The sequence below is a fragment of the Coregonus lavaretus genome, assembly GCF_964263955.1.
Source record: "Coregonus lavaretus genome assembly, chromosome: 15".
Taxonomy (NCBI): domain Eukaryota; kingdom Metazoa; phylum Chordata; class Actinopteri; order Salmoniformes; family Salmonidae; genus Coregonus; species Coregonus lavaretus.
This window is the reverse complement of record NC_140002.1, coordinates 47,946,685-47,970,296: the sequence shown is the minus strand read 5'-3', so window position 1 is coordinate 47,970,296 and position 23,612 is coordinate 47,946,685. Positions and strand designations below refer to the sequence as shown.

Here is a 23,612-nt window from a genome sequence, read left to right as displayed (position 1 = left end):
GCCTTGGTTTCTCAAATGACTGCCTCGCCTGGTTCACCAACTACTTCTCAGATAGAGTTCAATGTCTCAAATCGGAGGGCCTGTTGTCTAGACCTCTGGCAGTCTCTGTGGGGGTGCCACAGGGTTCAATTCTCGGGCCGACTCTATTCTCTGTGTATATCAGTGATGTCGCTCTTGCTGCTGGTGGCTCTCAGATACACCATTTTGTATACATCTGGCCCTTCATTGGATACTGTGTTAACAAACCTCCAAACGAGCTTCAATGCCATACAACACTCCTTCCGTAGCCTCCAACTGCTCTTAAACGCTAGTAAAACTAAATGCATGCTCTTCAATCGAACGCTGCTTGCACCCGCCCGCCCGACTAGAATCACTACTCTCGGCGGGTCTGACTTAGAATGTGTGGACAACTACAAATACCTAGGTGTCTGGGTTTTTTTTTTTTTTTTTTTTTTTTTTTTCACCTTTATTTAACCAGGTAAGCCAGTTGAGAACAGGTTCTCATTTACAACTGCGACCTGGCCAAGATAAAGCAAAGTAGTGCAATAAAAACAACACAGAGTTACATATGGGGTAAAAAAAACATAAAGTCAGAAATACAACAGAAAATATATATACAGTGTGTGCAAATGTAGCAAGTTATGGAGGTAAGGCAATAAATAGGCTATAGTGCAGAATAATTACAATAGTATTAACACTGGAATGCTAGATGTGCAAGAGATGATGTGCAAATAGAGATACTGGGGTGCAAAAGAGCAAAATAAATAACAATATAGGGATGAGGTAGTTGGGTGGGCTAATTTCAGATGGGCTGTGTACAGGTGCAGTGATCGGTAAGGTGCTCTGACAACTGATGCTTAAAGTTAGTGAGGGAGATAAGTGTCTCCAGCTTCAGAGATTTTTGCAATTCGTTCCAGTCATTGGCAGCAGAGAACTGGAAGGAATGGCGGCCAAAGGAGGTGTTGGCTTTGGGAATGACCAGTGAGATATACCTGCTGGAGCGCAGACTACGGGTGGGTGCTGCTATGGTGACCAATGAGCTAAGATAAGGCGGGGATTTGCCTAGCAGTGATTTATAGATGGCCTGGAGCCAGTGGGTTTGACGACAAACATGTAGTGAGGACCAGCCAACAAGAGCGTACAGGTCACAGTGGTGGGTAGTGTATGGGGCTTTGGAGACAAAACGGATGGCACTGTGTTAGACCGTAAACTCTCCTTCCAGACTCACATTAAGCATCTCCAATCCAAAGTTACATCTAGAATCAGCTTCCTATTTCGCAACAAAGCCTCCTTCACTCATGCTGCCAAACATGCCCTCGTAAAACTGACTATCCTACCGATCCTTGACTACCCACCACTGTGACCTGTACGCTCTTGTTGGCTGGTCCTCACTACATATTCGTCGCCAAACCCACTGGCTCCAGGCCATCTATAAATCACTGCTAGGCAAATCTCTGCCTTATCTTAGCTCATTGGTCACCATAGCAACACCCACCCGTAGTATGCGCTCCAGCAGGTATATCTCACCGGTCATCCCCAAAGCCAACACCTCCTTTGGCCGCCATTCCTTCCAGTTCTCTGCTGCCAATGACTGGAACGAACTGCAAAAATCTCTGAAGCTGGAGACTCTTATCTCCCTCACTAACTTTAAGCATCAGTTGTCAGAGCAGTTTACTGATCACTGCACCTGTACACAACCCATCTGTAATTAGTCCACCCAACTACCTCATCCCCATATTGTTATTTATTTTGCTCATTTGCACCCCAGTATCTCTATTTGCACATCATCTTCTGCACATCTATCACTCCAGTGTTAATACTAAATTGTAATTATTTTGCACTATGGCCTATTTATTGCCTTACCTCCATAACTTACTACATTTGCACACACTGTATATAGATTTTCTATTGCGTTTTTGACTGTACGTTTTGTTTATCCCATATGTAACTCTGTGTTGTTGTTGTTTTTATCGCACTGCTTTGCTTTATCTTGGCCAGGTCGCTGTTGTAAATGAGAACTTGTTCTCAACTGGCTTACCTGGTTAAATAAAGGTTAACAAAAAAAAAGTCTGACTGTGACTGAAACCCCCTGGCAATATTACAGGTCACCTTCACCACATACACACCCTTCTCCATCCCCAGCCCATTACTCCTGATGTCTAATGGCTGCCACCCCCATCCTCACCCCTCCTCCACCTCTTCCCCCTCCTCCCCCGCAGTGTATTACATCCATCGGATACACCACAGCCAGGGGAGCGACCTGTCAGAGAAATAGCTCTGCCTCTGCGTGTGGCGCATACTGATGATCTAACCTACTGCTGCGGGTGGAGCATACTGATAATCCATCCCTGTGTTGCTGATGTCGCATACTGATGATGTGGTTATTCGCCCTCACATTGTCTGCTGAGATGAAATGACTTCCTCCATATTGTTTATGTCACATACGGTAACACTGTTGGCCACTCACGCAGAGAGGGACAGGGACAGAGACACAGACACACGCATGGGCACAGATGCACCCTTCCTCAGCCTCCCTTACACTGCTCTGATGTGGCTATGTGCTCAGGGTAGTCTGGAACTTTCCGTCTCTCTGTGGGACAGCACAGGAGATCAAAGTGCATCACACAGTCTTCAGTCTGAGCAAGTCTGATTTTAGATGTGTCCATATACTGTAAACAGGATTATTAGGGAAATCGTTCTTCTTGCAAAGCATTTAAATGTTTTAAACAAACTATTATATTAATCTGACTATCCAAAATAATCGTATTATTGTGTGCATGTAACCATACTCAATATGTCTAGATTATTTAGTGCCAGTGGTTACCTAAAAACTGAAATTTCACAGGCCTTGTGAATGAAGCAGAGTCGTTGTGGGACGTGAGGAGTGTAGAAATTACCAGGTGTGTGTGCGTGTATGCATGTATGTGTGTGGACCAGATAACAGCAAATAACAGAAGGTAGAGCCCCAGACACCTGCAGGGAGGGGGAGCTGCATGACAGGGCCCACTCTGGGCTCTGTTCTGTTCAGAACTCCATCCACCCCCGCTCCTCAGCTTCAAATGACTCACACACACACTCCATGCCCGCACTGACGTTACGTCATCCGTAAACTCCCATTGGAGGTATATGCCCTCCACATGAAACACCATCTGAGGAGTGACCTTATTCATCCTCATCCATCCTCCCAGGGATGGCAACTATAAAAATGGATGAGAGGAGGTGGCTGCAAGGCCCCAACTCACCCTCACCTCTCTGGATCTTTACCCCACTCGAGAGCCGACCAATCAAAGCAATGGCTCTCTCACTGACTGACTCTCCTTAGGCCTCCAGTTCCACTTCATGTGTTGTGTTCTCTCTGAACCACAGAACCACAAAAATCCTCAGATATTACGGCTCCTTCATGTTCGGAGTTTCTTCTCTCAGCTGAATCTCAGAAGTAATCTGATATTACAGCTCCCTCTTCACCCTAATGTGTTGTGTTATTCTCTCTGAGAATCACACAGACTCTTGAGATATTACGGCCCTCTCCCTGGGCCCCTCTCCACAGCCTCCTTCCCCCCACCCTCCTGTTGAGATCTTCATAATATCTCTTGGGTGCAAAAGCATTCCCTGGAGCACCATGGCACCATGCTCAGCTTCGCTCTGCGCCATCACATTATTGCTGCTCATTATACAGTTTTAATTTTATACTGCAGAGGGATCTCATCCTCTCTCTGCTCATTTTGAAGAAGGAAAAATGTTTAGGTGGCTCGATAAGGAAGAACCAAAAATATTACTCAGTCTAATGACTAAGCCTATTCGAATATAATGACATTTGAACCAAATTATAAGTAACAGGTAGTAGAGCCTTTCAAGGGATCCAGTGAGTCTGTGAGAGAGCTAAGAGGCAGTGAAGGGTTAAATATGGCTAATGGGGGTTGGGGTGGTGGTGAAGGTGACCTGTAATAATGCCAGGGGGGGTTCAGACTCTAAATAGTCTCTATGTGAACTGAATAGCGTACAGTATTCAGCTTCTATATGAGAGACAGCTTCTCCATACAATACTGGGATACAATACTGTACAATACTGTATTAAAAACCACTAGCAGGACTAGTGGGCTGGCCTTCAGTTGATATTGTAGTTGACGGCATGTACTGATGTGTATAGCGTATATAATTTACAGATTAATCATTGATCGCTCATGAACTGCACTTTTTCTACCTGTATGTATTGCCTGTATATGTCCTTGTTTATGCTTGATTGTGTTTGTATTATGTATGCACACCCTCCTGTATTTCCCCACAGGGATAATACAGTCATTATCTTATCTTACACATCCACCTACGCATATCTATGTTACTGAAGGGGTTTTAGTCAGACTCTAAATAGTCTCTCAATGAACTGAATAACCTATGCAGCCTCTATGGGAGACAGACACCACTTCTTCGTACAATACTGGGATAGGCTACAATACATCTTGCTACACATATCAATAAGGGCACAGACCACAGACATACCTTCACATGTGTATATGGATAATAGGGAAAGGCTGGAAGAGGTTAGCTACATGTGGAGTTGAACAACAAAACAGTTGGTAAAGAACACTGATTGAATGGAGAATGCTGATGTAACAACGTTACAATTCAATACATGAACAAAGAGGTTAGTTATCGATCAGACCAGCCTTCAGTCAGGAATCTCTCTCTGTTCCCCCGTTTCCCATTTGGACCCAAACGCGCACGCAGGCGTATACGTACACACGTGCACAAAACACACACACACACTGTCTCCCAGTCTGACCATGTGATTCCATTACTGTCTGCCCCTTTTGTCTCTACTATCATTACTACTAGACATAAAGGTCTCACAAACGCAATGGAATCCACATCTACTGGACCACTTCCACCACACTATCCCCAATGGACATCAATAACATAAGACCTACAACAGCAGTGATGGAATGTACTATTAGATCTGACTTACTGCAATACCATATATCAAGTTCAATGATTGTGGTTGTTTTATCTACTAGTTGAATGCACAGAGCTCCTCTACAAACACAATGGAATACACATCTACCTGTCCCCATAATGGACATCAATACAACATAAGATAAACAACAGTAGAAGATAGGATGTATGATAAGATCAGACATACTGTATTAACATGCGCCATGTAGCCTATAAACAAAGATAACCTGTAGAGGACACATAAAGACATGGTGCAGGGGTTGGTCTAAGGAGAATGTTGTCCTGACAGAGAGGTATGGCCAACTAGAACCATTATGCCTCAGGCTAGAGACTCTTAGGCTCCGAGGTTGCTCATTAATCAGGCTGGTGGGTTTAAATGCCATTAATATTTAATGAGCAGATCAATCGTATACTGGGCCTGTCTGTCTGCCTGGTGTAGACCATAGCCTGTGTGTATCGTACATCGTGAGAGGGGGGTGGAGGGTAGGGGGGCAGGCTGCTAGTGTGAATGATTTATTGTGTCTAAACTCTGCTGAGCACAGCACAAAGATACAGCAGCCACACAGCCTGGTAGAACATACGTGTGTGTGTGTGTGTGTGTGTGTGTGTGTGTGTATTGCATACAGATCATTGGTCCTTTGAGCTGGATACTCCAGACACACAGAGAGAGTAAGAAGAGTATAAGGAGTAAGAAAATCTGCCAAGAATGATGCTGTTTTGGACATGATCACATCTCTATCAAAGGGTTTGAACAGCAGTTACAGTAATGTGTGTATGGGCATAGCTTGAGTCTACATAGATACATAAATTCATCTATATGATATACGAGCCATCACCAAATAAAGATGTACTTATTACTTGACCATCATCCTCTGTGATGTTATCATATTCGTTTTCATTAGGCATCAAATTAAAGAAAACGGACTGAAACGGGGAGGGACTATCTGAACTTGTCCAATAATACTCACTGGAAGACGTTTTGCTACAGTGCGCCCTAACAAATATGACCCTGTTGTATGGGTTTTGTAGGGGTGGTGTATGGGTGGGTGTATAGCTCAGCTATCTATCTATATTTAGTATGAGTGGTGTAGGGGTGGTGTATAACGTCTGGGTGGTGTGTGGGCTGCAGTACCTCTCCTCCTCCAGCAGGGCCCCTCTCTGATGGTGTACGACAGCTCAGTGAACTCTATGTCCACAGCAGAGCGCCGGGGCAGGTGGGAGAACCGCTGGGCCTCCGTAATGTGGTTCTCCACTTTCTTTAGGTGGGTGAGCAGCGGGGCCTCTGTGGGCACAACCCCACCCCCAGGGAGTTTGGTCTCCTCCATCGGGATGCTGACAGAGACAGACGTCTCCAACGTCCTCTCGGCCATACTAACAGACTGGAAAAGAGGGGGGAAACTGTCAGTCATTATAATACTACAGATTTCATGTTATTATTACACAATTTCACAGAAACAGATTGCACTAGAGCTGGTTAAATACAATCAACATCACCTTATATTTTCTGAAGCATAAAGTTAACATTAGAAGAGAACCAATAGTTTTGAACTCAACTACAACTTCCTCAATGTGATGAGTGGGTATATGAGATGAGATTCTACAAGTAGGCTACCCAGCAAACCAGGAACATTCCCAGAACATTGCCTAAGATTCACATTAAGTTCTAGAGTTGTATCTAACATTTGGATTATAACATCATAATATTTTTTATGTTTTAAATGAAATATCCTTGGAATATTCTCCTAACATTCACTAAAATATTGTGCACAACATCCGTAACAACCACCACAGAACATTCCCCAAAAGCTATCATTAGGTTTCCAGAAAATGCAATGTACTAGTAATGTTTTCCCAGCAAACCAAAATTGGTTCTGTGAAAGTTCCCAGAACATTCGTGCGGTTGCGGCAAATGTTCTCATAACCCAGAAACTATCCAGTCATGCTGATGATTATACAACGTTTGCAGAAAACATTTGCCTGATGTTGCAAGAACGTTCCCAGAATGGACATCACAAAAGATATGTTCCCAAAACATAAAAGACAGACAAAATGTGTTCTAGGAATGTTCTTGCAACATCAGGTGACTGTTTTTTGCACCCTAATGAAACATTCTGGTAACCTTTAAAGAATAGATTAAATGTGTTATAGGAACGTTCTTGCAACATCAGACAAATATTTTATACAAACATTCTATAGTCATCAGCACGACAGGACAGTATTTGTGTTATGAGAACATTTGCTGCAACCTAATGAATGTTCTGGGAACTTTCACAGAACCAATTTTTGTTTGCTGGGTATTCTGTTAAATCCCAAAGCAATGGGGCAGAATAGATCCATCTTATGTTATCATACCATGGGATATAGATAGACCACATTCTCTGCCATGGGCTTGGAGGTTTGAGGATTGAAATGTAATAAAAGTGATAGATTATCAGGCAACTGAGTGATTGATGAAGTGACTAACTGACATATTGATTGACTGTGAAGCTTAAAAAACAAACTCTGCCAGGCCTACTCCATAAGGACATGACCTGGACAGTCAGTTTGTAATGTAGGGATGGTGTTGCTCTATATAAAGCTGTGAACAGCGATGATGAGACAGTGGAAACAGTGTTGTAGTGATTTAAGACATGCTAGACAAGCTCTTAGAGGTCCGATGGTTATGGTGGTGCTAATGTGATTAGGGCGATGTGTAAGTCCCAAGTCACACCCTATTCCCTATATATATGCACTACTTTTTACCAGAGCCCTATAGGGAATATGGGGCCATTTGGGACACAGAATGCTGTAAGAGGTTGCGTTAGGTCTACAGTATAGACAGGCTGGATGTGCGGGATCTGATTCCCGGCCGGTGTGAGGAGTGGAGGATTTGGTTACAGACTAGCAGAGCCTTATAGTGCTGAAATGGCTGATTCACTAGAAACCTCCTGGCCTACACGGAGTAATCCCCCCTCCCCCACTGCTCCACTCCCACACTCCCGACTCCCCACTCACTCACCCTAGCCTGGACCTATCTATCTATAGAGGCAACGTGGAGGAGACACGTAGCGGCACACAAGCCACTTGAGAGGAAATACACCAATATTTCACATTCACATTAGCTTACACACACACATACACATTTTACACTACCTGAACACCTACGCTAACTACACCACAAAAACACCCACATTTCTGGGGTACAAAAGCTGAGTCCTTCCTATCGAAGGTTGGTTGGAACACGACACCTGTCTGTTTTTTGGCTGGTTCCCTTGTTTTGCAACTCGCATAGCAAACCTGCTCCATTGATTCAAGCTCCTATGACTCATTCTAGGAGGGAATTGGTTTCCAATACTACAGCATGTAAGGCAGGCAGAGCAACACCAACACTATTTTTGGGTTGCACGTTTTGTCACAATATTGTTGTGAACGTTTTTTTGAAGACTGACTCCCAACTGAACGTTCTACTCAAGATGTCTGAAACTCATAGCTAGGCAGTCATAATATATAGTATACTATAGTGCATTCGGAAAGTACTCAGACTTTTTCCACATTTTGTAATGTTACAGCCTTATTCTAGAATTGATTAAATTGTTTTTTCCCCAATCTACACACAATACCCCATAATGACAAAGCAAAAACAGATTTTAGAAATGTTAGCAAATTTATTACAAATAGAAAACTGAAATATTACATTTACATACAGTACCAGTCTAAAGTTTGGACACACCTACTCATTCAAGGGTTTTTATTGTAGAATAATAGTGAAGACATCAAAACTATGAAATAACACATATGGAATCATGTAGTAACCAAGAAAGTGTTAAACAAATCAAAATATATTTTATATTTGAGATTCTTCAAATAGCCACCCTTTGCCTTGATGACAGCTTCATGAGGTAGTCTCCTGGAAAGCATTTCAATTAACAGGTGTGCCTTCTTAAAAGTTAATTTGTGGAATTTCTTTCCTTCTTAATGCATTGGAGCCAATCAGTTGTGTTGTGACAATGTAGGGTTGGTATACAGAGGATAGCCCTATTTGGTAAAAAACCAAGTCCCTATTATGGCAAGAACAGCTCAAAAAAGCAAAGAGAAATGACAGTCCATCATTACTTTAAGACATGAAGGTCAGTCAATCCGGAAAATGTCAAGTTTCTTCAAGTGCAGTCGCAAAAACAATCAAGCGCTGTGATGAAACTGGCTCTCATGAGGACCGCCACAGGAAAGGAAGACCCAGAGTTACCTCTACTGCAGAGGATAAGTGCATTAGAGTTCCCAGCCTCAGAAATCGGCAATTAACTGCACCTCAGATTGCAGCCCAAATAAATGCTTCACAGAGTTCAAGTAACAGACACATCTCAACATCAACTGTTCAGAGGAGACTGTGTGAATCAGGCCTTCATGGTCAAATTGCTGCAAAGAAACCACTACTAAAGGATACCAATAATAAGAAGAGACTTCTTCAATCGAACGCTGCTGGCACCCGCCCACCCGACTAGAATCACTACTCTCGACGGGTCTGACCTAGAGTATGTGGACAACTACAAATAACTAGGTGTCTGGTTAGACTGTAAACTCTCCTTCCAGACTCACATTAAGCATCTCCAATCCAAAGTTAAATCTAGAATCGGCTTCCTATCTCGCAACAAAGCCTCCTTCACTCATGCTGCCAAACATGCCCTCGTAAAACTGACTATCCTACCGATCCTTGACTTCGGCGATGTCATTTACAAAATAGCCTCCAACACTCTACTCAGCAAATTGGATGTAGTCTATCACAGTGCCATCCGTTTTGTCACCAAAGCCCCATATACTACCCATCACTGTGACCTGTACACTCTTGTTGGCTGGTCCTCACTACATATTCGTCGCCAAACCCACTGGCTCCAGGCCATCTATAAATCACTGCTAGGCAAATCTCTGCCTTATCTTAGCTCATTGGTCACCATAGCAACACCCACCTGTAGTATGCGCTCCAGCAGGTATATCTCACTGGTCATCCCCAAAGCCAACACCTCCTTTGGCTGCCATTCCTTCCAGTTCTCTGCTGCCAATGACTGGAACGAACTGCGAAAATCTCTGAAGCTGGAGACTCTTATCTCCCTCACTAACTTTAAGCATCAGTTGTCAGAGCACCTTACCGATCACTGCACCTGTACACAGCCCTTCTGAAATTAGCCACTCAACTACCTCATCCCCATATTGTTATTTATTTTGCTAATTTGCACCCCTGTATCTCTACTTGCACATCATCTCTTGCACATCTATCATTCCAGTGTTAATACTAATTGTAATTATTTTGCACTATGGCCTATTTATTGCCTTACCTCCATAACTTGCTACATTTGCACACACTGTATCAAATCAAATCAAATCAAATGTTATTGGTCACATGCGCCGAATACAACAGGTGCAGACATTACAGTGAAATGCTTACTTACAGCCCTTAACCAACAGTGCATTTATTTTAAACAAAAAAGTAAGAATAAAACAACAACAAAAAAGTGTTGAGAAAAAAAGAGCAGAAGTAAAATAAAGTGACAGTAGGGAGGCTATATATACAGTAAAATAAAGTGACAGTAGGGAGGCTATATATACAGGGGGGTACCGTTGCATAGTCAATGTGCGGGGGCACCGGCTAGTTGAGGTAGTTGAGGTAATATGTACATGTGGGTAGAGTTAAAGTGACTATGCATAAATACTTAACAGAGTAGCAGCAGCGTAAAAAGGATGGGGTGGGGGGGCAGTGCAAATAGTCCGGGTAGCCATGATTAGCTGTTCAGGAGTCTTATGGCTTGGGGGTAGAAGCTGTTGAGAAGTCTTTTGGACCTAGACTTGGCACTCCGGTACCGCTTGCCGTGCGGTAGCAGAGAGAACAGTCTATGACTAGGGTGGCTGGAGTCTTTGACAATTTTGAGGGCCTTCCTCTGACACCGCCTGGTATAGAGGTCCTGGATGGCAGGGACCGTACGCACTACCCTCTGTAGTGCCTTGCGGTCAGAGGCCAAGCAGTTGCCATACCAGGCGGTGATGCAACCAGTCAGGATGCTCTCGATGGTGCAGCTGTAGAATTTTTTGAGGATCTGAGGACCCATGCCAAATCTTTTTAGTCTCCTGAGGGGGAATAGGCTTTGTCGTGCCCTCTTCACGACTGTCTTGGTGTGTTTGGACCATGATAGTTCGTTGGTGATGTGGACACCAAGGAACTTGAAGCTCTCAACCTGTTCCACTACAGCCCCGTCGATGAGAATGGGGGCGTGCTCAGTCCTCTTTTTTTTCCTGTAGTCCACAATCATCTCCTTTGTCTTGGTCACGTTGAGGGAGAGGTTGTTGTCCTGGCACCACACGGCCAGATCTCTGACCTCCTCCCTATAGGCTGTCTCATCGTTGTCGGTGATCAGGCCTACCACTGTTGTGTCGTCGGCAAACTTAATGATGGTGTTGGAGTCGTGCCTGGCCATGCAGTCATGGGTGAACAGAGAGTACAGGAGGGGACTGAGCACGCACCCCTGAGGGGCCCCCGTGTTGAGGATCAGTGTGGCAGATGTGTTGTTACCTACCCTTACCACCTGGGGGCGGCCCGTCAGGAAGTCCAGGATCCAGTTGCAGAGGGAGGTGTTTAGTCCCAGGATCCTTAGCTTAGTGATGAGCTTAGAGGGCACTATGGTGTTGAATGCTGAGCTGTAGTCAATGAATAGCATTCTCACGTAGGTGTTCCTCTTGTCCAGGTGGGAAAGGGCAGTGTGGAGTGCGATAGAGATTGCATCATCTGTGGATCTGTTGGGGCGGTATGCAAATTGGAGTGGGTCTAGGGTTTCTGGGATTATGCTGTTGATGTGAGCCATGACCAGTCTTTCAAAGCACTTCATGGCTACAGACGTCAGTGCTACGGGTCGGTAGTCATTTAGGCAGGTTATCTTAGAGTTCTTGGGCACGGGGACTATGGTGGTCTGCTTGAAACATGTTGGTATTACAGACTCAGTCAGGGACATGTTGAAAATGTCAGTGAAGACACTTGCCAGTTGGTCAGCACATGCTCGGAGTACACGTCCTGGTAATCCGTCTGGCCCTGCGGCCTTGTGAATGTTGACCTGCTTAAAAGTCTTACTCACATCGGCTACGGAGAGCGTGATCACATAGTCGTCCGGAACAGCTGGTGCTCTCATGCATGCTTCAGTGTTGCTTGCCTCGAAGCGAGCATAGAAGTGGTTTAGCTCGTCTGGTAGGCTTGTGTCACTGGGCAGCTCGCGGCTGTGCTTCCCTTTGTAGTCTGTAATAGTTTTCAAGCCCTGCCACATCCGACGAGCGTCAGAGCCAGTGTAGTATGATTCAATCTTAGACCTGTATTGACTCTTTGCCTGTTTGATGGTTCGTCGGAGGTCATAGCGGGATTTCTTATAAGCGTCCGGGTTAGAGTCCCGTTCCTTGAAAGCGGCAGCTCTACCCTTTAGCTCAGTGCGGATGTTTCCTGTAATCCATGGCTTCTGGTTGGGGTATGTACGTACGGTCACTGTGGGGACGACATCATCGATGCACTTATTGATGAAGCCAGTGACTGATGTGGTGTACTCCTCAATGCTGTCTGAAGAATCCCGGAACATGTTCCAGTCTGTGCTAGCAAAACAGTCCTGTAGCTTAGCATCTGCGTCATCTGACCACTTTTTTATTAGCCGAATCACTGGTGCTTCCTGCTTCAGTTTTTGCTTATAAGCAGGAATCAGGAGGATAGAGTTATGGTCAGATTTGCCAAATGGAGGGCGAGGGAGAGCTTTGTATGCGTCTCTGTGTGTGGAGTAAAGGTGGTCTAGAGTTTTTTCCCCTCTGGTTGCACATTTAACATGCTGGTAGAAATGAGGTAGAACGGATTTAAGTTTCCCTGCATTAAAGTCCCCGGCTACTAGGAGCGCTGCATCTGGATGAGCGTTTTCCTGTTGATTAATGGCCTTGTACAACTCATTCAGTGCAATCTTAATGCCAGCATTGGTTTGTGGTGGTAAATAGACAGCTATGAAAAATATAGATGAAAACTCTCTTGGTAAATAGTGTGGTCTACAGCTTATCATAAGATACTCTTATATATATATATATATATATATCTTCTGTGGTATTTTTGACTTTATGTTTTGTTTTACCCCATATGTAACTCTGTGTTGTTGTTTTTACCGCATTGCTTTGCTTTATCTTGGCCAGGTCGCAGTTGTAAATGAGAACTTGTTCTCAACTGGCTTACCTGGTTAAATAAAAATTTGCTTGGGCCAAGAAACACGAGCAATGGACATTTGCCGGTGGCAATCTGTCTTTTTGTCTGATGAGTCCAAATTTGAGATTTTTGGTTCCAACCGCCGTGTCTTTGAGAGACGCAGAGTAGGTGTACGGATGATGTCCGCATGTGTGGTTCCCACCGTGAAGCATGGAGGAGGAGGTGTGATGGTGTGGTGGTGCTTTGCTGGTGACACTGTCTGTGATTTATTTAGAATTCAAGGCACACTTAACCAGCATGGCTACCACAGCATTCTGCAGCGATACGCCATCCCATCTGGTTTGCGCTTAGTGGGACTATCATTTGTTTTTCAACTGGACAATGACCAAGAAGGAGAGTGATGGAGTGCTGCATCAGATGACCTGGCCTCCACAATCACCCGACCTCAACCCAATTGAGATGGTTTGGGATGAGTTGGACCGCAGAGTGAAGGAAAAGCAGCCAACAAGTGCTCAGCATATGTGGGAACTCCTTCAAGACTGTTGGAAAAGCATTCCAGGTGAATACCTCATGAAGCTGGTTGAAAGAATGCCAAGAGTGTGCAAAGCTGTCATCAAGGTAAAGGGTGGCGACTCTGAAGAATCTAAAATATAAAATATATTTTGATTTGTTTAACACTTTTTCGGGTAATACATGATTCCATATGTGTTATTTCATAGTTCTGATGTCTTCACTATTATTCTACAATGTCGAAAATAGTAAAAATAAAGAAAAACCCTTAATTGAGTAGGTGTGTCCTAACTTTTGACTGGTACTGTAAGTATTCAGACCCTTTACTCAGTACTTTGTTGAAGCACCTTTGGCAGCGATTACAGCCTCGAGTCTTCTTGGGTATGACTCTACAAGCTTAGCACACCTGTATTTGGGGAGTTTATCCCATTCTTCTCTGCAGATTCTCTCAAAATGATGTTAGATCGGGTTCAAGTCCGGGCCCTGGCTGGGCCACTCAAGGACATTCAGAGACTTGTCCCAAAGCCACTCCTGCGTTGTCTTGGCTGTGTGCTTAGGGTCGTTGAACCTTCACCCCAGTCTGAGGTCTTGAGCGCTCTGGAGAAGGTTTTCATCAAGGATCTCTCTGTACTTTGCTCCGTTCATCTTTCCCTCGATCCTGACTAGTCTCCCAGTCCCTGCCACTGAAAAACATATCCACAGCATGATGCTGCCACCACCATGCTTCACCGTAGGGATGGTGCCAGGTTTCCTCCAGATGTGACGCTTGGCATTCAGGCCAAAGAGTTCAATCTTGGTTTCAAAAGACCAGAGAATCTTGCTTCTCATGGTCTGACAGTCTTTTAGGTGCCTTTTGGCAAACTCCAAGCGGGCTGTCATGTGCCTTTTATTGAGGAGTGGCTTCCGTCTGGCCACTCTACCATAAAGGCCTGATTGGTGGAGTGCTGCAGAGATGGTTGTCCTTCTGAAAGGTTCTCCCATCTCCACAAAGGAACTCTTGAGCTCTGTCAGAGTGACCATCGGGTTCTTGGTCAACTCCCTGACCAAGGCCCTTCTCCCGTGATTGCTCAGTTTGGCCGGGCGGCCAGCTCTAGGAAGAGTCTTGGTGGTTCCAAACTTCTTCCATTTAAGAATGATGGAGGCCAATGCTGCAGATATTTTCTGGTACCCTTCCCCAGATCTGTGCCTCGATACAATCCTGTCTCGGAGCTCTACGGACAATTCCTTCGACCTCATGGCTTGGATTTGCTCTGACATGCACTGTCAACTGTGGGACCTTATATAGACAAGTGTGTGCCTTTCCAAATCATGTTCAATCAATTGAATTTACCACAGGTGGACTCCAATCAAGTTGTAGAAACATCTCAAAGATAGCAATGGAAACAGGATGCACCTGAGCTCAATTTCGAGTCTCATAGCAAAGGGTCAGAATACTTATGGAAATAAGGTAGCTGTTTTTTATATTTAATACATTTGCAAAAAAATATCAAAAAATCTGTTTTCGCTTTGTCATTAGGGGTATTGTGTGTTGATTGATGAGAAAAATTAATAATTTAATCAATTTTCGATTAAGTCAGTAATGTAACAAAATGTGGAAAAGGTCAAGGGGTCTGAATACTTTCCGAATGCACTGTATACAGACATGGGGCTTTACCTGTAAAGTACCTTCTTTTTGCAGGTTCAGGTTTCTGTCTCAATGGGGTAGGAGGTAGAAATGCAGCAATTTACCTGCTCAACATCTAGTCCTGTTACCTACTTTTCGAGCAATGGACGGAGCAATACATAACGTAAAGGCCCAGTCAGTGATTCATCAGAGTATACTGTAGGTGCGTCTGGCTGCAGCCCCCTATGGGAAAAAAGTATTTGATCCCCTGCTGATTTTGTACGTTTGCCCACTGACAAAGAAATTATCAGTCTATAATTTTAATGGTAGGTTTATTTGAACAGTGAGAGACAGAATAACAACAAAAAAATCCAGAAAAACGCATGTCAAAAATGTTAGAAATTGATTTGCATTTTAATGAGGGAAATAAGTATTTGACCCCTCTGCAAAACATGACTTAGTACTTTGTGGCAAAACCCTTGTTGGCAATCACAGAGGTTAGACGTTTCTTGTAGATGGCCACCAGGTTTGCACACATCTCAGGAGGGATTTTGTCCCACTCCTCTTTGCAGATCTTCTCCAAGTCATTAAGGTTTCGAACCTGACATTTGGCAACTCGAACCTTCAGCTCCCTCCACAGATTTTCTATGGGATTAAGGTCTGGAGACTGGCTAGGCCACTCCAGGACCTTAATGTGCTTCTTCTTGAGCCACTCCTTTGTTGCCTTGGCCGTGTGTTTTGGGTCATTTTCATGCTGGAATACCCATCCACGACCCATTTCAATGCCCTGGCTGAGGGAAGGAGGTTCTCACCCAAGATTTGACGGTACATGGCCCCGTCCATCGTCCCTTTGATGCGGTGAAGTTGTCCTGTCCCCTTAGCAGAAAAACACCCCCAAAGCATAATGTTTCCACCTCCATGTTTGACGGTGGGGATGGTGTTCTTGGGGTCATAGGCAGCATTCCTCCTCCTCCAAACACGGCGAGTTGAGTTGATGCCAAAGAGCTACATTTTGGTCTCATCTGACCACAACACTTTCACCCAGTTCTCCTCTGAATCATTCAGATGTTCATTGGCAAACTTCAGACGGGCCTGTATATGTGCTTTCTTGAGCAGGGGGACCTTGCGGGCGCTGCAGGATTTCAGTCCTTCACGGTGTAGTGTGTTACCAATTGTTTTCTTGGTGACTATGGTCCCAGCTGCCTTGAGATCATTGACAAGATCCTCCCATGTAGTTCTGGGCTGATTCCTCACCGTTCTCATGATCATTGCAACTCCACGAGGTGAGATCTTGCATGGAGCCCCAGGCCGAGGGAGATTGACAGTTCTTTTGTGTTTCTTCCATTTGCGAATAATCGCACCAACTGTTGTCACCTTCTCACCAAGCTGCTTGGCGATGGTCTTGTAGCCCATTCCAGCCTTGTGTAGGTCTACAATCTTGTCCCTGACATCCTGGAGAGCTCTTTGGTCTTGGCCATGGTGGAGAGTTTGGAATCTGATTGATTGATTGCTTCTGTGGACAGGTGTCTTTTATACAGGTAACAAGCTGAGATTAGGAGCACTCCCTTTAAGAGTGTGCTCCTAATCTCAGCTCGTTACCTGTATAAAAGACAGCTGGGAGCCAGAAATCTTTCTGATTGAGAGGGGGTCAAATACTTATTTCCCTCATTAAAATGCAAATCAATTTATAACATTTTTGACATGCATCTTTCTGGATTTTTTTGTTGTTATTCTGTCTCTCACTGTTCAAATAAACCTACCTACGACTGATCATCACCCCCCAAATCAGCAGGGGATCAAATACTTTTTTCCCTCACTGTAGCTATGAGCTTCAGTCAGCTTGATTGATCCACAAAGTGCTTCATAATAAGTTGCAGAGGGAGAAAGCACACTTACAAGCAAATGAGGTATACTTGACAAGATATTAGAGGTAGTTTGAAGTGTGTTATTGTGTATCAAGTTTATAGGAAGTCACATAGGCCTAGGCTGCCATATAGTTGACATGATGCACAGCAGTGTACAATGATACAATGTAGCATCAGCTACATAGACCAAGTCTAATTAAAGCTAACATATCTCACAGCAAAACCGAAAGGAGCCAACACTGGAGTATCACATCAGTTTCTTCCCTCAAGGTAGAGTTTCCCTTAGAACAAGATGTGATAAGGAAAACTCCAATCTGCATTGTGTGGTGCTGTTATAGGCCTACTGTAAAGTGTAAATTCTGTTTAGCATGGTTCAAACCTCACATCCAGGACTGAGGAAAAGGATAAAAAGAACTGACCATGGCCTCTATTGATTGACCTGCCATTAGTGAACAATCATTAGCACACTGCTTTAAGCACTAGAACCCGACCGACCACTAGCACAATGCTTTAAGCACTAGAACCCGACCGACCACTAGCACACTGCTTTAAGCCCTAGAACCCGACCGACCATTAGCACACTGCTTTAAGCCCTAGAACCAGACCGCCGACCATTAGCATACTGCTTTAAGCCCTAGAACCCTACCAACCATTAGAACACTGCTTTGTGCCCTAGAACCCGACCGACCATTAGAACACTGCTTTAAGCCCTAGAACCCGACCGACCACTAGCACACTTCTTCAAGACCTATACAGAACCCTGACAAACCATAATGGGCTCAGGATTTTTACAGAACATTTGTATCCAAAATGGCACCATATTTCCTATATAGTGCACTACTTTTTTTTTTCACCAGATCCCTATTATCACATTATGCTCTGCAGAACCCTGACGAACCATAATGGGTTTAGCCCAACAGAACCTGTGTATCCCAAATGGCACCCTTTTCCCAAGTACTGCACTATAAAAGGAATAGGGTGCCATTATGGACGCAGACTCTGACAGACCATAATGGGTTCTCTCTCTGCTCTCTGTGAGATCAAGACTGCCCTGTTCTTTCCTCTCTCACGCATTGCCCTGCCGCCTGGCCACGTGATGGAATGGGGAGGCAATAAGGTGTCACATCTAAAGACATATGGTTCATGTCTTCATCTGTAGCCTTAGCTGAAACATTACTGGCAGTAAGGAATCCAGTGCTTGTCTGTCTTGATTTAATTAGTAATTACTTGGTAATAGCCTAGAGAAGTGGCACAGGTCTCTCTCAGAGGCACCTGTTACTGTGTTCCCTATGATGATGTAAACATCAAACCATCTATTGAATCTGTGTTCTTTGCACTCTCTACCTCTCCTCTAGAACAAAGGCTGAACATAATTATGGTTGTACTGTACATGGGCTAATAATATAAGCCTGAGAGGTGTTTGGAAGGAAGGTGGATGGAGGGAAAGAAGAGAGATTGTTCCATGCTGTTCCATGCATTACATCACTAATGCATGCAGGATCTGAAATAGACTGCTATTCCACAAACACGCATAGGCCTACATGCAGGCATAAACACAATACACACAAATATAAACACACTCATTTTCAATTCTTCACATTATGAAACATTTACAAATGATGCATTAATTAATCCAACATACTTTTTCTTGAGTGTTGACTTGACCAACAATAGAGCACTCCGTTCCCATTTATGAAGTGCACTGCTCAGTTCATCCCTTTACAATGAAACAGCAGATCCAGCAACAAGAGATGGTCCCCAACGAGTCAGTCCCGTGCCAGGCAAAGATGGTCACTGTGTTCCAGGCTCCATGAAGGTTCGGTTCGGTTCCGGCGCGATGGAGGAGGATGAGGACACGATGTTTTCCCCCAAAAAAATCACTCGGTGCTTGCTAGGCTACATAACGTCCTGCAGACAATATCTATGCTATTCTATGCTATTCGAAATGATTAAACCTCCCTTCTGCCCGGAACAAGTGTGGTATGATGATTCTCAGAGATTAATAATTCAACAAATGCTGCATCTTTAGTCAATCAATCAGTAGTGCGTTCGATTTCTGACAGGTTATAGTCTAAGTTAGCTGTGTTTTACTTTTTATTTCATTCCCCTATCAGACTACTCACAAACGTCCTTGCCGCGGTGTTGATTATATTTGATTTCCTCCGTCTAGTCTCCACATCCTCTTCTGGCTTGCTGCAGTAGCTCAATAGCACGCAGTACCGTTATCTTGCCGGTCAGTGCTTCTCTGGCACGCCCGTCGGTCTGGGTTTCAGGGCGTCACTGGCAGGTTTTGCGAGGAGATAGTCCAAAGGAGGCCCGGGCTGGATGCTTTAAAAGAGCCATGATGATGTGTTTATTATGTGCAGGACACATTTTAATTAGGCTTATGGGTTTTCTTCTGAATGAAATCAAAACAGCAATTGATAGGCCTATAGGCTACCGACCCCACACAAAGTTGTATTATTGGGTGCCAACAGTAGTTTAGAAATGCGATTAACATATAAAAAACAGAGCAGAATAATACTTTTAATGTTTGTGCAATTAATACAAACAACATTTATGGCACTATTTTGGGTATTCCTTATGAGGCTGAACAATTTTTGATATATTTGGCACATAGCCTAAGAATGGACGAAAATGTCATTGCCTATGGCTGTGTGTTGCCCATAGCTACAAAAAGTCCGATTGAAAAGTCGATACACCAATCCATTGTTTATCTCATCTCAGTGATGTAAGCAATGCAAACGCAGGTTGTAGGCTATCGAATGCACCCACCGATGTGAATTTATCTGCGCGTGGTCTCTTTAAAGACCGCACCTGCGCATCTGTCTGGTGCTGATGCTGCAGTGCCCGGGTTATTTTCGGTGAAACAGTCGGGGTTACTCCCGTTCAAATGACGCCCTAAATCACTCCGTGGGAAGAAACCAAAACATATTTGGTCTGAGTGTTGTTGTTTTTCGCCAGCCAATGTTGAATATTAGCATAGCCTACCTCATAAGGTACCATAAACAATTAATTATTTGCTATGTCGTGCTCGTCTTGAGCGGGGATAAAGTACGTTGTGCGTGTGGATGCTGATAAGAGAGTATACTTATTCGTCTTTAAATGGTTAGCCTATCTATTTAAAAGATAGTTACACAATGACAATTGTGATATTGTGGATTAAGTCCAATGATAAGAGAATTGGCTGCAATTGCAGTTATTCCGTAAAATAGCCCTATAATTAAAGAAATAGGTATAAATACATTGAATAACTGTATTCTAGACATTTCTGTTTAAGAAAATAATAGGCCAACTCCCCTCTTTTGATGTAATTTGCTGTGACTTTAGATAAAGTCAGTAATTGATCTAAGATGAGTATATGCATATGGTCAGCTGACCTATATAAATGCACTCCTTATATTAGCATGGGACCGATTTCATAACTGTTTTTTTTATAGCTCTGGTGCAATTTTCACAAGTATGTGGTACATTTTCAAAACGCTTAGTAAAAAAACTCAAAACAGATTATTAAAAAGGCAGTTTCGAAACTAAGGATATTTTCAATTGAGTAAGGACAATACTCAAAATCAGTCACTTTTTCACCAAACTTAAATCAGTGTTTCATCTAGAAATACATGTTTAACATTGCAATACATGTTAATATAAAGTAATTGCCTTTCAAAATGCAATGCTCACATTACTTTTGATATGATTATCTTCTCCTTTGTTAAAAGACATTTCACTTAAACTTAATCTGACTGCTCTTAATTGATGATCACAAACGTTTAGTAAACCTATAGATTGTACATGTACATACACTTCTAGTCAAGTTTGGACACACCTACCAATTCAAGAGTTTCTTTATTTTTACACTGTAGAATAATAGTGAAGACATCAAAACTATGAAATAACACATATGGAATCATGTAGTAACCAAAAAAGTGTTAAACAAAACATTTTATATTTGAGATTCTTCAAATAGCCACCAGAGTTACCTCTGCTGCAAAGGATACATTCATTAGAGTTACCAGCCTCAGAAATTGCAGCCTAAATAAACGCTTCACAGTGTTCAAGTCACAGACACATCTCAACATCAACTGTTCAGAGGGGACTGTGTGAATCAGGCCTTCATGGTCGAATTGCTGCAAAGAAACCACTACTAAAGGACACCAATAAGAAGAAGAGACCTGCTTGGGCCAAGAAACACGAGCAATGGACATTAGACCGGTGGAAATTTGTGCTTTGGTCTGGAGTCCAAATTTGAGATTTTTGGTTCCAACTTCTGTTTCTTTGTGAGATGCGATGTGGGTGAACGGATGATCTCTGCATGTGTAGTTCCCACGTAAAGCATGGTGGTGGTGGAGTTATGGTGTGCTTTGCTGGTGACACTGTCCGTGATTTAATTAGAATTCAAGGCACAATTAACCAGAGTGGCTACCACAGCATTCTGCAGCGATACGCCATCCCATCTGGTTTGGCCTTAGTGGGACTATAATTTCTTTTTCAACAGGACAATGACCCAACACACCTCCAGGCTGTGTAAGGGCTATTTGACCAGGAAGGAGAGTGATGGAGTGCTGCATCAGATGATCTGGCCGCCACAATCCCCCGACCTCAACCCAATTGAGATGGTTTGGGATGAGTCGGACGGCAGAGTGAAGGAAAAGCAGCCAAAATCTGATAGACAAGATCAGAGACTGCATGTAACAAATCAAATAAAAGTTTATTGGTTGCGTCCACAGATTAGCTGATGTTACAGCAGGTGCACTGCAATGCTTGTGTTTCTAGCTTCTACAGTGCAGTAATACAATATCAATACGCAAATAATCCAGAAAGTCCAAAACAAAGAAATGCATCCTTTTTACACCGAGTGCACAAAACACAGTGCTCTTTCCATGCCTGACCAGGTAAAATCTATGATCCCTTATTGATATCACCTGTTAAATCCACTTAAAATCAGTGTAGATGAAGGGGAGGAGACATGTTAAATAATGATTTTTAAGCCTGGAGACAATTGAGACATAGATTGTGTATGTGTGCCATTCAGAGGGTGAATGGACAAGACAAAACATTTACAGTGCCTTCGGAAAGTATTCAGACCCCTTGATTTTTTCCATATATTGTTAGGTTACAGCCTTATTCTAAAATAGATTAAATTGTATTTTTTTCCACATTGGCACACAATATCCCATAATAACAAAACAAAAAACAGGTTTAAAAAACAGAAATAGTCTTCTTGGGTATGTCGCTACAAGCTTGGCACACCTGTATTTGGGGGGTTTCTCCCATTCTTCTCCACAGATCCTCTCAAGCTCTGTCAGGTTGGATGGGGAGCGTTGCTGCACAGGTATTTTCAGGTCTCTCTAGAGATGTTCTATCAGGTAGTTTAAGTCTGGGCTCTGGCTGGGCCAATCAAGGACATTCAGAGACTTGTCCCAAAGCCACTCCTGAGTTGTCTTGGCTGTGTGCTTAGGGTCGTTGTCCTGTTGGAAGGTGAACCTTCCCCCCCAGTCTGAGGTCCTGAGAAGGTTTTCATCAAGGATCTCTCTGTACTTTGCTCTGTTCATCTTTGCCTCAATCCTGACTAGTCTCCCAGTCCCAGTCCCTGTCACTGAAAAACATCCCCACAGCATGATGCTGGCACCACCATGCTTCACCGTAGGGATGGTGCCAGGTGAAGACGTGACGCTTGGCGTTCAGGCCAAAGAGTTCAATCTTGGTTTCAAAAGACCAGAGAATCTTGTTTCTCATGATCTGAGAGTCTTTAGGTGCCTTTTGGCAAACTCCAAGCGGGCTGTCACGTGCCTTTTACTGAAGAGTGGCTTCTGTCTGGCCACTCTACCATAAAGGTCTGATTGGTGGAGTGCTGCAGAGATGGTTGTCCTTCTGGAAGGTTCTCCCATCTCCACTGACCATCGGGTTCTTGGTCACCTCCCTGACCAAGGCCCTTCTCCCCCGATTGCTCAGCTATAGGAAGAGTCTTGGTGGTTCCAAACTTCTTCCATTTAAGAATGATGGAGGCCACTGTTTTCTTGGGGACCTTCAATGCTGCAGAAATGTTTTTGGACACTTCCCCAGATCTGTGCCTCGACACAATCATGTCTCGGAGCTCTAAGGACAATTCCTTTGACCTCATGGCTTGGTTTTTGCTCTGACATGCACTGTCAACTGTGGGACCTTGTATAGACAGGTGTGTGCCTTATATACATATATATACATATATACAGTGGGGAAAAAAGTATTTAGTCAGCCACCAATTGTGCAAGTTCTCCCACTGAAAAAGATGAGAGAGGCCTGTAATTTTCATCATAGGTACACGTCAACTATGACAGACAAAATGAGATATTTTTTTCCAGAAAATCACATTGTAGGATTTTTAATGAATTTATTTGCAAATTATGGTGGAAAATAAGTATTTGGTCACCTACAAACAAGCAAGATTTCTGGCTCTCACAGAACTGTAACTTCTTATTTAAGAGGCTCCTCTGTCCTCCACTCGTTACCTGTATTAATGGCACCTGTT

At 43.6% G+C, this 23,612-nt stretch overlaps 1 protein-coding gene across 3 annotated transcripts in view; it reads right to left on the bottom strand.

The window, feature by feature from the left end:
* The window catches only part of abcg4a (ATP-binding cassette, sub-family G (WHITE), member 4a), a gene marked incomplete at both ends in the record, with an annotated part of 60,516 nt that extends 41,719 nt beyond the window's left edge, over positions 1-18,797 (bottom strand). For 2 of the 3 annotated variants that reach the window (XM_084178250.1, XM_084178251.1), the window contains one exon: positions 6,083-6,320. In XM_084178250.1, the coding sequence (XP_084034376.1) occupies positions 6,083-6,320 (238 nt within the window). Of the gene's footprint in view, positions 1-6,082; positions 6,330-18,749 lie in introns of those variants that run through there. The other variant, XM_084178249.1, reaches the window with a different exon arrangement.
* Positions 18,798-23,612: the final 4,815 nt, after the last annotated feature.